Source organism: Melanerpes formicivorus, unplaced genomic scaffold (genome assembly GCF_026170545.1).
Source record: "Melanerpes formicivorus ecotype bairdi unplaced genomic scaffold, bMelFor1.0.p_v2 SCAF_1, whole genome shotgun sequence".
Lineage (NCBI taxonomy): Eukaryota > Metazoa > Chordata > Aves > Piciformes > Picidae > Melanerpes > Melanerpes formicivorus.
In genome coordinates, this window is record NW_027142353.1 from 40765513 (window position 1) to 40781689 (window position 16177).

General features: G+C 40.1%; 1 protein-coding gene across 3 annotated transcripts in view; it reads right to left on the bottom strand.

Moving 5' to 3' along the window:
* The window catches only part of TUBGCP5 (tubulin gamma complex component 5), a 31490-nt gene that overhangs the window by 14075 nt on the left and 1238 nt on the right, over positions 1 to 16177 (bottom strand). Inside the window, exons 2-13 of one of the 3 annotated variants that reach the window (XM_068140918.1) lie at positions 12592 to 12645; positions 12403 to 12511; positions 8917 to 9013; positions 8247 to 8357; positions 7622 to 7701; positions 7018 to 7153; positions 5903 to 6020; positions 3852 to 3941; positions 3235 to 3328; positions 2689 to 2935; positions 1767 to 1969; positions 881 to 996 (exon numbers count right to left, since the gene is read on the bottom strand). In XM_068140918.1, coding sequence (XP_067997019.1) covers positions 881 to 996; positions 1767 to 1969; positions 2689 to 2935; positions 3235 to 3328; positions 3852 to 3941; positions 5903 to 6020; positions 7018 to 7153; positions 7622 to 7701; positions 8247 to 8357; positions 8917 to 9013; positions 12403 to 12511; positions 12592 to 12645 — 1455 coding nt within the window. Of the gene's footprint in view, positions 1 to 880; positions 997 to 1766; positions 1970 to 2688; positions 2936 to 3234; positions 3329 to 3851; positions 3942 to 5902; positions 6021 to 7017; positions 7154 to 7621; positions 7702 to 8246; positions 8358 to 8916; positions 9014 to 12402; positions 12512 to 12591; positions 12646 to 13483; positions 13554 to 16177 lie in introns of those variants that run through there. The other 2 variants (XM_068140927.1, XM_068140937.1) reach the window with 2 other exon arrangements.

Here is a 16177-nt window from a genome sequence, read left to right on the forward strand (position 1 = left end):
GCATTTTTGTGTTGTCCACATCATAAATACAGTTTGGTTTCTGAAGTCAGATGGAAAACAGCCTAAACCAGATAATTAAGATGAAGTACAAATATACATAAAAGTTAAAATCATACCTGTTGGTAGCACTGACAGCACAACTACAGAACCACAGAAAGAAAAGTCAAGGATGTCAAAGACCAAAGCATTTACTAGAGTAGTATTAGAGCTGTTCCCCTCTTGCTCACTGTGGCCTGCTTTAATACATAGAGGTTCACTTAAGTTTGGCAGATATAGGGAAACAGCTTTGTAACTGCAGGCCAAAATTCTAATTTCTACATTCACTTTACACTTTGAGCTCTCAAAAAAGGGACCAGGAAAAAGTAGCATACAGATAGAAATAAAATATAACAGATCAAATAACACTTAGAGTATGTGCATGTAATTCAAGACATCATATTAACTTGTACTACAAGTTGGAAGCAATGACTATTTTATTTCAAAATAGCATTTGATTTGTAACAACTACAGGATTAGTAGCAGGATGAAAATGTAAATTTTTTTAATTTTTGCAAATGTCTTGGTTTTGTAAAAGGGTTAATTGCTTTTAAAAAAGTCAAGACACTAAGAGTCAGACTGCTGATTATTATTGATGCCAAACAAAACAAACAAAATAAAAAAATTGTTTTCCAGAGCAGTAACTGGCAGGGCTCCTTAACTGTATTAATAGGAAGTTTGAGACAAGTTACAAAAGCATGAGTTTAGAAATTAATTCTACTTCAGTAAAATAAAAAATGTGAAGAACCTACTGTGACTGTCACCCATTACTTCCTAGGCTCTACAGGAGGTTTTGTGTTCATACTGGCACAGCATTGTGTGTGTCTAGTATCAGCATTCCTACCTCTGAATAATGAATTCTTTTGCAGGATCAAACAAGTTACCATGGACTATCCACTCATCCACTGTCTGTAAGTATGGCCTCACAGTTTCAACCCACAGAGAGAACAGAAGGGACACCTATATTTAAAAGGGAAAAAAAAAACAAAACAACTGGCTGGATGTTTTTATAGTAAGCATTAGAAACACTATAGCAAAACTTAACCTCTGAATTGTTTAATTATAATCTGTAAAAGACACTTAGCTACACTTAAGGATTTTTGAAGATAAAATGTTAAATTTAACATTACAGCCTTAGTATTTTAATGCCTTCTTGTGCATGCTTTGTCTTGTTACTTTTGTCATCAAAATTAGACCCAAACAGCTGTTTTCATTTTCACTGTAACATCTCTTAAAACAGTTAGGGGGATAGTCATATGTCGTAGTTTGAGTCGTTATTTCTGCACGTGGTGGGGAGGGGGTTTGCCTCAACCCATTACATCATAAAACATTCTCTGGTATTGTAACCTACAAAATGGGAAACAAAGGACATTATGCCATCTACTACATTTTCAGTAGTATAATCACCAAGTTACTGTAAGAAACCCAAACGCTGAAGAAAATAAAAGGGAAAGTTATTCCAAAGGTCTCTCTTTCCGAACAGCTTCCCAGCCTCTGATTCTTCACAGTTCCTCCTCTCAATCCTGAAAACACATTGCTGCTGATCTCTTCATAAACCTGATTTTGTCTAGGTTGAGTGGGCTGATGTCAGAAAACGGTAATACATTATGACTATAAGACTTGCCCTCAACCCTCTGTAGCTGAAGGCTAATATACCTTGCCACATTAAAAATTTAAGTTACTAAATTTTCTAGCATGCTGTTCTATTAAGAAAGGAATGTTTTTCCTACCATTTGCTCAGATGCTTCTCCAACACTGTCATACTCAAGAATTGCCTTGTAGAGAGTATTAAGCAGATGAGATGCGCGTACAACATTTCTAGTGTCAGGTGGCACTTCTGCTACTCCTGTGCTGAAAACTTTGTGAAGTACCTTCAACTGTGCCAGTCGGGGAGCCAACTTATCTATTACTATTGAAAGTGTGACTGTTTTATCTGGAAAAAAAAAAACAAAGGTGTGGTGGTTTTAGGTTATGCCTTTAAAACTGAGTTACAGATTTTGAGCAGAAAATTAGAAAAATATAAATAAATCACTATTGGGTGTAAAAAGGAAAACAAACGATTATTCTAAACAAGTGCATTGGGTAAATATCTGGAATAAGACAAGCTGTACCATAACAATTCCGCCCTTTTCACTTCTGATCTCAGCTGTTTGTGCTTCGCTCAGAAAAGATAATGTGCATGCCTTGGCTGACCTTGGCTAAGCCTAACTTCTCTGCTCCTTTCTCTTGTCCCTTTTGTACAGCGGGGGAAGGGGAGAGGCAGGTGGGGAGAAGCCAGTAGCTTCCCCTGGTCCTTGGCCAGGGGGGTCCTTGTGCTATTTATTAACTGTAAATATCTCTATTATATTGTAAATAGTATATATTTTGTACATATTAATTGCATTCCATTGTAGAGTGGACATTTTGCTTGTAAATACAGCTTCATTTGCTTCTAACTGAGCTGGTCTGGCAAAGGTTAATGTTGGAGGGGAAACTTCAACCCACCACAGCCACCAGAAAATCAGATTTTGTCAGCATTACTAATGAGGCTTTAAAATGCATCATGGCATCTTTCACAGTTTCGAAATGCATCTCCATGATGTTTTTCATGTTTCCCTCTTACAAAAATTCCCTTCTGTGCCCCCCTCTTGTAAAATGTCCCTTGCACTTTACCTTTGTTGATTATGCATTTTTCAATTTCAGTAAGTTCTTCTTTAAAGCTAATGAAATATTTATACAAGGCCCACATAAAAGCTTGGTAGGTTCTGAATGGGGCTTCGGTAGTTTTCTTTGGAGTGGAAACTGTTCCATGTGTTATGCTTTCCGGGCTGTGACCCATCACTTCATCAATAAACTTCTGTAGTCTAAACACAACTTGACCATATGCCGCTATCTGCTCCAACACAGATCTCAGGCAATTCTGGAAAAGTGAAAACACTTCGTAGAATCGTTGAATGAAAAATTCTATGCCACAAACCCCAAAATTAAATAATGAAATCTTTATATGAATTAAAGTAATAAAATTCTGCCACCTCTATCACTTCACCGCATTCTCAGATATGGGAGCAGCCCACTCAGTTTTATTGTCAGATTTTGTTAATTTAGTGAAAACACAATTGTGGAAGTGGGATTTTTCCACAAGTAGCTTAACTTCCTATTCCTCAAAATTACATCTTTCTAATGATAGATATACTCAGCTGAGATTCAGAAACAACTTACATGGGTTAAATGAGTTACAATAATATCATTCCGCACAGTCACTTTTCCGTCATTCAGCTGAAATATAAAAAGCTTTTTCACTCCTGAAAGTAGCCTTGAAAAGAAACAAAGAGAGTAGTAACTTCCCCCCTTAAAGGACTCATAATTAAACAATTAACTCTCCCTTGCCTACAAGCTTCTTTTCTTCAAATAAAAAGGAACCACAGATCAACTACAATGCTATTTGTAGTGTAAGTTGTTGCTAGAACAAGAACAATAAAACACTGGCATCAAGTAAGTATCACCTATGATTCCTTTCAGGCTGCAGTATTTCCAACTATGGCACGATTCAAATATATTTCCTAAAATTGGACACTGTATTAAAGAGCAGGCTAAGAACAAGCTGGTTCCTCTTAACAGACTTAAGGAACCAATACATAACAGAAGCAGCTCCCTACTTTCTTCTTTGTGAGTCTGAGTGGTTAACACACGTAAGCAGTATCTCTATTGCCAGTGATAGTGTAAACTAAAACCTTAGTAGTAATTCTTTCTTCAGACACAACTTCAAAGATAAATCTCTCATTTCCTTGACAGAAATACTAAGAGTTAAAATGCAAGCTTTTTGATGTTGCTCTTACCAAAGAGTTTCCCGGATAACCTGAGTTTCAGTGACTAGTGTTCTCTCTTCTGGCACATATAAAGCATCACTGCTATACAAATGGTGGTCCCTTATTGGAAAGGAAATTGAAACAATTTAATGACTGAAATAACAACTGAATTGTCTGAAAGTCAAAGTGAAGCGATCATCTTAAGGTGCAGTTTTATTCTAATTATATCTGGGTAAATTCAATGTTCATGGGGGCATTTTATGTATACAAGCAAAAGCAGAGCTTGTTTTCATATTGTTAAGCAAAATACTATGGAAAGCATTCAAATACTTGAAGCAGTGAGTCTGGATTGTTCTGGGTTTTATTGTTTGGGGTTTTTCTTGGTTTGGGTTGGTTCGTGGTTTTTTTTAAATTCTTGATCCTTGATTATTTCATTATTTCACATACAGTGATGTGAAAATGTATAGAGTCACTGTAAAAATACCATGCTAAAAAGTAAAATATTCATTTCCCTAACCCATACAAGAAATTCACTTTAACCCAAGTTTACTTAAGAAATTAAAACTTTCACAACCTTCCCCTATGATGCCAAGTTATGCAATGCTTTGTAAACAGTATCACAGTATCACAGTATCACTTAGGTTGGAAAGGACCTCGGGGATCATCGAGTCCAACCTATCAACACAGACCCCATGACTACACCATGGCACCAAGTGCCACGTCCAATCTCCCCTTGAATGCCTCCAGGGTCGATGACTCAACCACCTCCCTGGGCAACCCGTTCCAATGCCGGATGACTCGCTCGGTGAAGAACTTCCTCCTCACCTCGAGTCTGAACCTCCCCTGGCGCAGCTTGAGACTGTGTCCCCTTGTTCTGGTGCTGGTTGCCTGGGAGAAGAGGCCAACCCCCTCCTGGCTACAACCACCCTTCAGGTAGCTGTAGAGGGCAATGAGGTCACCCCTGAGCCTCCTCTTCTCCAGGCTAAACAATCCCAGCTCCCTCAGCCTCTCCTCATAGGGCTTGTGTTCAAGGCCTATCACCAGCCTTGTTGCCCTTCTCTGGACACGCTCAAGTGTTTCGATGTCCATCTTAAACTGAGGGGCCCAGAACTGGACACAGGACTCAAGGTGCGGCCTAACCAGAGCAGAGTACAGGGGCACTATGACCTCCCTGCTCCTGCTGGCCACACTATTCCTAATGCAGGCCAGGATGCTTCCACAGTATTTTTAACATTTTAGCAAAGTACAGAATAATTAATGGTACCTGCAGCATTTTGACTCATTAGTATCATCAGTGGCAAAACTTAGGTAATCACATTCAAAATTTAAAAACTCAAATGAAGTAAGACTGGTTGTTTATCATACATATATGTAACATGTTGCAACAGCACTGCTTTATGTTACTGTTTTCCTAACATTCACTGTAAATTTTCATTCATAATTGGCTAGAAAACCAATCAACACTAAAATAAATTTAACACCTTGATGAAGAAATTTATCAAATTAAGGAACTGAAGACAAATCTAATGATCTGTATTAATGCAATACTGATTCATCAGAATTTGGGACAGAGGGAAGATTCAGGGTTGGGTTTTTTTTCTTAATTGAACTTCCTTCTAATTTTCTTTCTAAAATCACAGTGGAACATGATAATGTACTTTATGTTCCTTTCCCACACAAAATCTGTGTTTAAGAGTAAATTTTTAAGAGAGGCACCAAAACCAAATAAAAAGTTAGGCTTTAGGGAACTTCTAGTTTCCAGGACCATTTACAACCCACTTCTATTAGTTCCTCAGAGACTTTTGTAAGAGTCGTAGCAAACAAAATTCAACAATAAAATTTGCTTCTTTGAAAAATGAAATATCTCTCTCTGATAGACAAATACAATAAAAATAAAATAAATGTATGAACAGAAAAAAATAGCTTGTTTATCTTATTAATTCATAGCCTTTAAATTCTGTTTTTAATTAAATCAGTAATAACTATAGTATCTTTATGCTTCTACAGTGAGGATGCTTAATAAAGTGATTATTTAGGTTTACATGCCAGTATAAAATACATAAGTGACACTGTTTTCTTACCAGACTGCAGCCAGGTTGGAATGCAAGTGCAAACTATGAGAGAAACGAGGAGCTCTTCCTGTCCAGTACTGAGGAACGACATGCTGCTCCAGCCAGCTGCGAGCATCAGCTTCGCCAACTGTGAAAACACATGGCAGTCAGTGGGGTGTTTTTATTTATTCAGGAAACGCTTACAAAACCCAGGGGAAAGCTATTAATAAGCCTATCCGCTCAGCTGCAGCATCATGGATCACCCAGGAAAAAGTTATTAATGAGCCTGTCCTCTCAGCTGCTGCATCACCAATCTTTCCATGTAAGTTACAACTCACAACTATTTACACTTCACTGCATTCGCATCCACTGTGCACAAACTAATCTTCTTAGAAATGTTTCATCTCCTCAAAATTACAAAAATACTAAAAAATTAACTTGGGAGATTTAGGTAGTTTTCAGTTTTTCTTCAGAAAGTCTGCTTTGGTCTCCAGTAATTCTCAAATGTTATAGACAAAACCAAGCTGACTTAGACAAACTGTCAAATATCACCAACATTGTCACTATGTTCCTTTTGACTATGCATTTAGTACATGACATAAAAATGTGGATTTTTTTCTTTAAGTGTGGTTACCATGAAAATTGTATCTAATCTCAGTTAGAGAGCTACTACTTATACAACATATGATTATTATGCAATCTTCTTATACAAGGTATCTTGCACACAACAACATTGTATGCAAAAGTTAATATTCAAGTCTAAGCCACTAGTATTTTAATTACATAAAATTGTTTGGGTTTTTTTTTTTATGCTTTCAACACAGAACCAAGTCAAATGTTTCTGTCGTCAAGCAAATTGTGTCATCATTTTGAAACTTAATAATAATGCATTATATTTATAAAACTACATGCTACATTGGAATATCCATGTACATTTCTACAAGGACAGACTTCTCCATCAGCATCAGCAGACATCAGATCAAAGCTTCCATACTGCTTTACTGTTAAAAATATAAAACAGTAGTGCACCTTAAAACTACAAGTCTAAAACATAATACCTCATTAACAAATAATAAGTTAAGCTGCATTAGCTTGCTGAATTTGAGTATGTATGAACACACCATAAGAATTAAGCTTATTCTAACCTTTCCAGGAAACATTAGGTACTGCTTTCTTATTTGGATCTTGGTCTTCTAAAGGCGTTCTGTCCACTTGAATACCAGAGTCCTCCCTGCTTAAAGGCTGAGTATCTTCCTCCTCTTCACTTTCTTCAGACCAATCCTATGAAGCGCAACAAAGCCCAGTGCATTTCAGTATAACATAACAGATAGATCTATACTCACTTCCTATTTGACCAGAGAAGTACAACATAAACTGTTTTGTTCTTTCTGTCACTATAAAGTAAATTCAGGGCACTAAGACTAACTAAACCATCCAACAGAGATGGGTTTAAGTTATACATAACATTAATAGCCAGAAAAATGAGAAAACTGGAGATCACAATTACAAGAAGTTCTGATTAGGAGTAGGAAGCGATCAGCGAAAGGAACCAGTTTAATTAAAGGATTAAGTCAAAACATCATGAAGAAGAAATTTGTTTTACTGTAACTCTACCTGAGTCTGAATACATTACTTGCTATGAAGTAAGAAGCAACAGAGCTGAATCACACAGACCATACCAATCAGGTCTCCAACATACTCCAAACCAGTTTATACAGTTGGGTTTTTTTACTTTAAGAAGTTACTTACTGGTGTTTCTACACCAGGGCCAAAGTAAATTTCTTCTCCTTCCATCAAATACTTTCCCCAATCAAATTCTTCTTCCTTTTCTAAGAGAGGTATAAATGTAAAAATTGTAAGTATTATATGACTGTGATTTTCTTTTCCTCTAAAAACATTTCCAAAGCTAAAACCATGTTGTTACCCTAGATCTAAACCAAAGAGCACTCCCTTCCACTTAAGGTTACACCACTGTTCCTTTAACAAGGCTACACATTTTCAGACATGTAAATGGTGACATATCAACCACATATATTCCTTATTCATTAATTCTCAATTTTGTTGCGTATACACTCAAAATATGCAACATAGTGTACCATCAGCACATTTACCTGTGCAATGTTACATTACCCTAAACACCAATCCCAGTAAAACATGCAACATCACTTATTGTGACTAGTTCCATTTAGCTGGGTGGAAACATTCTAAATGTACAATTTACATATGCACAAGGATCTCGGACTGCATACAACATAAAGCAAGAACTGTCATACTCTGAAAAAGACAACACATATCCATGATGTGTTATGTAATACTTTTAAAATAAAAATCACACTTACAATATATTATATCTTAAACATGAAGCTTACTCAACTGTAATTAGTGTTGTTTGAGATAACCTCTTCATATTCACATTCCTGGAATGGGCTGAAAGTGCATTCAAAACACCGCCGAGGGAATGTGCAGAGATCATTCAAAAAGGAATCTTAAGATGCAAGATTTTCTTTAGTTAGTCTGAAATATTCTTCTTTCACTCTATGATACAACACTGTAAACAAATGGGGGATGGTATCCACTCAAACTTAAGCGTAAGCCTCATTTTTAGGCACTGAGCATAATAGTCCTACACTAGAAAGCAGGTAGCTGGGATTGCCCTCTGGAAACCTTTAAAGGTATCTCCCTTTCCTTGACTACAGAGGGAACACAAGAATTTACATCACCACAGCTGTTTCAACACACCTCCTATGGAGGTACAAGACAGTCTGAGGACACAAACTCATCTGTTTTTAAGCATGTAAGCACTGCTGAATCGGCAGAGAATGCTTGCAAGTAACAGTGGTACAAGGCAAAAAGATTTCTCAAGGTACAAGGGTGGCTGGAAAAATTAATTAGGAGAGATAACATAAATAGGGGTAGGAAAGATTTGCATGCTATAAATCATAAAAAGGCAATCAATAAAGCACTTCAGTATGAATGAGGTAATAAAATGGAGAGTGAAAATGTCCTTTTCAGATTCCATCTTTCATTACATCTTGTAAACTTACCTACTTCTTTGTCTCTTGGTTTTTCCACATAGGTGGTGTTGGATGGAGAATCAGACAAACACAACAGAAGAGACAGTATGGAATAGTGTGCATCTGTCTTTAAAACACATTAAAAAAGACAAGTCAATAAGCAGCCTAAAAATGTTTTAGTTAGGAACAAACTCAGCCTATCTGCAGGCATTCTCCACACCAGTTTTCATTTCCTGGTCCTGAACTACAAAAGGAACATCTGCAACATTGAACATTACTGGCTCTCCTTTGCCTCCTAATTAGCCAAGCAATATACAAATACTTCAAAAGTAGCCTTACTATAAAATGCCTCTTACTGATCTGACAATCTGTGAATATTGAGAAAAAATCAGAGGAACTCTGGTACTATAAAAGTACAAACTTGCTACAGGACAAGGGGTAATGGACAGCTACATTCAGCAAAATGACACAGGTAATGGGCCCACAGGAAACCACGTCTTCATTCTTTTATTCATACAGAAGATTATTTCAAATAGAGGCTGAAATGAAATTAAATTGAGTGGCACTGAGTGCACCCTCAGCAAGTTTGCCAATGACACCAAGCTGTGTGGTGAAGCAGACACACTGGAGGGAAGGGATGGCATCCAGAGGGACCTTGACAGGCTGGAGAGGAGGGCACAAGCCAAACTCATGAGGTTCAACAAGACCAAGTGCAGGGTCCTACATCTAGGTAGGGCAATTTCAGGCACTTATATAGGCTGGGCAGTGATGACTGGCTTGAGAGCAGCCCTGAAGAAAAAGACTTGGGGGTGCTAGTGGATGAGAAGTTCAACATGAGCCACCAGTGTACACTTGCAGCCCAGAAAGCCAACCATACACTGGGCTGCATCAAGAAAAGTGTGGCCAGCAGGTTGAGGGAGGTGATTCTCCTCCTCAACACCATTCTCATGAGACCCTCCCTGGAGTACTGTGTACAGTTCTGGAATCCCTATTAGAAGATATGGACATGCTGAAATGTGTCCAGAGAAGGGCCACAAGGATGATCAGAGGGCTAAAGCACATCTGCTATGAGGACAGGCTGAAAGAGTTGAGATTGTTCAGTCTGGAGAAAAGAAGGCTCTGAGGAGACCTTATCGTGGCTTTCCAATATCTGAAGGGGACCTACAAGAAAGTTGGTGAGGGACTTTTTAGTGGCTTGGGTAGTGACAGGACTAGGGGGAATGGATCCAAGCTAAAGGAGGGGAGATTTAGATTAGACGTTAGGAAGTTCTTCACCATGAGGGTGGTGAGACACTGGAACAGGGTGCCCAGGGAGATGGTGGAAGCCCCATCCCTGGATGTTTGTAAGGCCAGGCTGGATGTGCTCTGGGCAACCTGATCTAGTGGAAGGTGTCCCTGCCCATGGCAAGGGGGTTGGAACTACGTGATCCTTGGGGTCCCTTACAATCCTGACAATTCTGTGATTACATGAAGATTTTTGACATTAAGACTATGTTCATATTATCTTCCCTTACCTGAAAATCAACTAAAAGCATTAAGAATGCACCTTTAACTCCAATACTAATACACTAATACAGTTGTGAAACAGAGGCCTTCCTTCCATCCGGTTAGAATACTGCACCAACACTACTCTGCTGCAGAGATTTGTGTTATGGTCTATTCCCTAATATCTGCTTACAACCCAACCATTTCTTACCAAAATAAGGGTTTTCTTTGGCCTGATTTTAACTTTCCAAAGATCTTCAGTAGATGAGATTCTGCTATCTACATCCTATATACTTTGACATACACACACAAAGTGTTCCCAAAGCTGTCAGGGAATCAGATCCACTCTTATTTTTAAACAAATAATAAATGCCCAATTTCTGACAAAGCACAATCATACTCATCTAGTATAGATGGAACGTAATATGTCCCTACTGAACATTGCTTACTCTACAGGAGTTTGTCAAAGAACACCAGTAGGTTGTTAACAGAATCACACATTTGGTGCTAGCGCTTTATCTACCAGTCATAAAACTGACAAATACTCAGTCTTGCCTGTTACTTGCCACTGCTAAAAATGAAATGCAGTTTAACACCTCAAATATGAGATATTATCTATCTCCAGCTATAGCCCAACTGAATTTTCATAAGAAAAATAAAAGGTTCTTTCAAGTCTTAGGACACTTGAAACATTCAAATATTAAATCTTTGCTTGGGCTTCTGTTGTTTATTTTTTTTATTTTATAGGACTCTAAAAACAAACAGAATTAAAGGTACTTAAAATCCAGAGAGAACAAGCGTGTTTAAGCTAGCGAGGGTTCCAGGGTTTTCCCCACAAATGAGAGGAAACCTAAAATAGTGCAAAGTAAAATCAGACACACAGATCTGTTAAATAGTATCAGTATATAGAACATGACCTCTTAACTCACAAACTTTTATTTCCCAGTAGCAGGAACTTTGTTTTCAAAGATCAAATTCATCCTTAAGCTACCAGACTGTTAAGTGTCTCAGTAATACAACTTTTGCTATACCCATCCAGTCCTTACCCTGAACTGATTTCATACAGTGTATCATATACGCAGTCTCAATAAAGAAGCTAAAGGGCAGTGTGGTGGTTTTAGGCTATGCCTTTAAAATTTAGTTACAGATTTTGAGCAGAAAATTAGAAAAATATAAATAAATCACTATTGGGTGTAAAAAGGAAAGCAAATTCATTGGATAAATGTCTGGGATAAGAGGAGCTATACCGTAACAATTCTTCCCATTCCTTTTTCTATTCTCTTCTGATCTCTGGCTGTTTTGCTTCGCTTGGGAGAGACAACATCCTTTTGGCTGGCCTTGGATAAGTCTAACCTGCTGCTTCTCTCTCTGCTTCTCTCTCTCAGGGATGGGGGGTGGGGGGGGCAGTTGGACAGCTTTCCTGGTCTTTTGGACCAAGGAGGGTTTTGTATTGTTTGCTAATTGTAAATATCTGTATAATATTGTAAATACTGTATATTTTATACATATTCATTGCATACCATTGTGGAGTGCAGTTTTTACTTGTAAATACAGTTTCATTTGCTTCTAACTGAGTTGGTCTGGCTGAAAGTTAATGCTGGGGGAAAATTTCAACCCACCATAGGCAGGAGCACACCATTTGGAAATATTAAAATGTCCCAACGGAAATATTAAAATCAAAATGTCCCAATGGGCAGAATTTTAGGTAAAAAAAATGGCAAAGAGCAAGAACTTCTCAGTTCACTGTTGTTTCAAGAACAGACAGGAATCTAGCTAGATTCAGATAGATTCTAACTACAACCTTTGTATAATCATCTGCTCTGCAATGTGATGGGGAAGCCCTGGCAAGGTAATAACCACATTTCTAAATTAAATGGAAAAACTAAAGCAGACAACCCTGAAAATTCACAACCTGAACTGCAACTGGAAACCCCATTTCAGTCACCTGAATTTCCAACACTAGTTCCTATTGTCAGTACAAACATAAAAGTGCTGGGAAAACAAAGAGTAAGGAAATTGCACCATGCATACCTTTGTTTCTTCAACACTAGGGAGTGGCAAGTTCAGAAATTTTTCTGTCAGTCTTTTCCAGCTTGCAGCTTTTCCAAGGTCAGAATGAACTATCAATTTTTCATGTATTCTAATAACAAAAATAGTATCAGAAAAATGCTTCCAATAAAGTTAACTAACCCATTATCAACCCATAAGCACAAAACCTACCCTTCTATTGTCCTCTCCACTTTTTGACTGTTCACATCAAGAAAACGGTGAAACCTGTGCAGGAAATCTGTATTAGTGTATGTTTTCAAAGGAAGCTTAACTAAAGAAGAAAATAAAGCTGACTCAAACATACATGAGGTACATTATTTTTTTCAGCCCCTGTGCTCTCTGGGGAACACACCGTGACCAGGAGCCTCGGAGAAGGACTAACTGCTTTATTTTCAATCTATGGGAACGGCGGGACCCATGCAGCACCTCGGCACTCGGCTGGATTCGGTGCTGCTGTTTCTCCACGTGGTTGCTGCTCGGGATTGCTCGGGCTCCCTACATTACCGGCCGCAGCACTTTTAAAAGCCGGGGGCAGCTTCCGTTTCAGCCCGTGTTCTCGCTCGGACGTGCGCGCCGCTGCACTTTTTCTAAAACTTTGTCCAGTAGGTCCCGTGGGCAGGGCTAGGCATGCTGGTAACTCATTGCAATAACTCCTTTAAAGAATCAGTCTCAACTCAGACTGAGGGGGAATATAAGCAGGTAGGTAGGTGTCATAAGCAAGAGGCAGGTGTCCAGACATCTGGCTGCAGAGAATGCTGTAGCCTGGCACTTGAGATGCAGGGTAGAGGGGGCAACTCTTGCATAAGGTGTGAGCAGATTGACTATCTGCTTAACCTGGTGGCCAGACTGAAGGACGAGGTTGCTAGTCTTAGAGATGTAAGGGAATGTAGGAAAGAGATGAACGAGAGGAGGAAAGAGATGATCCAGAGGAGGAAAGAGATGAACCAGAGTAAGCAGGCTCTGCAGACTCCCCCAGCAGAGGCTGGTTATTCAAAAAGAAGAGGGGAATGGACGCAGGTTCCTCTGAAAAGACACAAAGTAAAACCTCCTTGCCTCCCCTCACCTTCCCCGCTGCTCTTGGAAAACAGGTACAGGGCACTGGAGATCGAGGGTGAGGTGATCCTGATGCCGGAGGACACACCATCTGGGGTTCTCCCTGAGGCTAAACAGCCTAAGGTTAAACAGCCTAAGGCATAGCAGCCTAAGGTTAAGCAGCATCAGGACCTGCTCCCTCAAAAAAAAGAGGAGGGTAATTGTTATTGGTGATTCCCTCCTGAGGGGAACAGTGGGCCCCATATGTCGGCCAGACCCAACTCATAGGGAACTTTGTTGTCTCCCAGGAGCCCAAGCCTTCTGAGGAGAGGCTGAGGGAGCTGGGATTGCTTAGCCTGGAGAAGAGGCGGCTGAGGGGAGACCTCATTGCCCTCTGCAACTACCTGAAAGGTGGTTGTAGCCAGGAAGGGGTTGGTCTCTTCTCCCAGGCAACCAGCACCAGAACAAGAGGACACAGTCTCAAGCTGTGCCAGGGGAAGTTTAGGCAAGAGGTGAGGAGAAAGTTCTTCACTGAGAGAGTCATTCGCCATTGGAATGTGCTGCCCAGGGAGGTGGTGGGGTCACCATCCCTGGAGGTGTTCAAGAGGGGATTGGATGTGGCACTTGGTGCCATGGTCTAGTCATGAGGTCTGTGGTGACAGGTTGGACTTGATGATCTTTGAGGTCTCTTCCAACCTTGGTGATACTGTGATCCTGTGATTAGCTTACATGGGGAATCATTAGTCCAAATGGAAAATGGCAAGGTACAAGAACTGGAAGATTTAGAAAAACAGACTGGAAAGACAGCAATATGAAAATCAAATCAAGAATCATAGTATGCATTGGGTTGCAAGGGACCCTCAAAAGTTATCTTGTCCAACCCTCCTGCAGTGAGGAGGGACATCTCTAACTAGATCAGGCTGCTCAGAGCCCCATCAAGCCTGACCTTGAACATCTCCAGGGTAAGGCCCTCCTCCACCAGCTCTTTCGGCAACCTGTCCCATTATTTCACTACCCTCATAGTAAAGAACTTCCTCTTAGGTTTAGATTGGATATGAGGGAAAATTTCTTTACTGTAAGAGTGGTGAGGCATGGAACAGGCTGCCCAGGTGGAGTCACCATCCCTGAAGGTATTCAAGAAGTGTGTAGATGTGGCACTTCAGGATATAGTTTAGTGGTCATGGAAGTTGGGTTATGGTTGGACTTAAATGCCTTTTCCAACCTTAATAATTCTATGACAAGAACAACTAAGCTGGAGGGAAGATATTAGTGAAATTCCTTTAGTCTACTACTTAAAGCTTTAGTTAATGACCCTAACATTAGCACATACATGCATAAAAAGTAACATTTTTTTCGGCCAGTTAGAAACATCATGAATGGAAGATGTATGGAAAGAAACAGATTAATTCAGAACTACAGCACAGAAACACCACCAGATCTACTAACACAAACCACAAGTTTCAAAAACTTGGAACTAAACAGAGGTTCTGTTTTCAGCTCTGTCTGTTGTGCATCACTCCAATTTCTTTCCAAGCCAACAATTCCCCAGTCTAAAACAGTACACAGCTACACAAACAACTGGGTGACCAAAACAGAGGGAAGAGATGGAAGACAGCTTATATTTACCTGGCTCAAGAAACCTTGCTACCATTATGAACCTGCAGACTCAGAATAAGGACTACTAAAAGCATCTATTTTTATGGAGCTGCAAAGCCAGTAAATGCAATCCTATTATGCATTACATGGAATAGGGAGACAGCAATTACTAACTCCATATTCTTGCACTCCCAACGAATATAACAAGCTTCCTCAGAACTCAACAATAAACTAAGCTTTTCAAAACGCTGGTTCATACCTAGGTCTCCCACACCTCAGACCCACCTTTACTGTTGGTCAGTGGGTATTTGGTTATTAAAATAATCTTATTTGAACCTATTAGTAGTTAGGATTCACAACCAGACTTGATGCAATGCAATTATGATATAGCTCAACTCAAGAATTTGATTTAAACAGTATAAAATCACAGTATCACAGTATCACCTAGGTTGGAAAGGACCTCGAGGATCATCGAGTCCAACCTGACACCGCAGACCCCATGACTAGACCATGGCACCAAGTGCCACGTCCAATCTCCCCTTGAACGCCTCCAGGGTCGATGACTCAACCACCTCCCTGGGCAACCCATTCCAATGCCGAATGACTCGCTCGGTGAAGAACTTCCTCCTCACCTCGAGTCTGAACCTCCCCTGGCGCAGCTTGAGACTGTGTCCCCTTGTTCTGGTGCTGGTTGCCTGGGAGAAGAGGCCAACTCCCTCCTGGCTACAACCACCCTTCAGGTAGTTGTAGACAGCAATAAGGTCACCCCTGAGCCTCCTCTTCTCCAGGCTAAACAATCCCAGCTCCCTCAGCCTCTCCTCATAGGGCTTGTGTTCAAGGCCTCTCACCAGCCTTGTTGCCCTTCTCTGGACACGCTCAAGTGTCTCAATGTCCTTCTTAAACTGAGGAGCCCAGAACTGGACACAGTACTCAAGGTGCGGCCTAACCAGAGCAGAGTACAGGGGCACTATGACCTCCCTGCTCCTGGTGGCCACACTATTCCTAATGCAGGCCAGAATGCTATTGGCCCTCCTGGCCACCTGAGCACACTGCTGGCTCATATTCAGGTGGCTGTCGATCAGCACACCCAGGTCCCTCTCTGTCTGGGAGCTCTCCAGCCACTCCGACC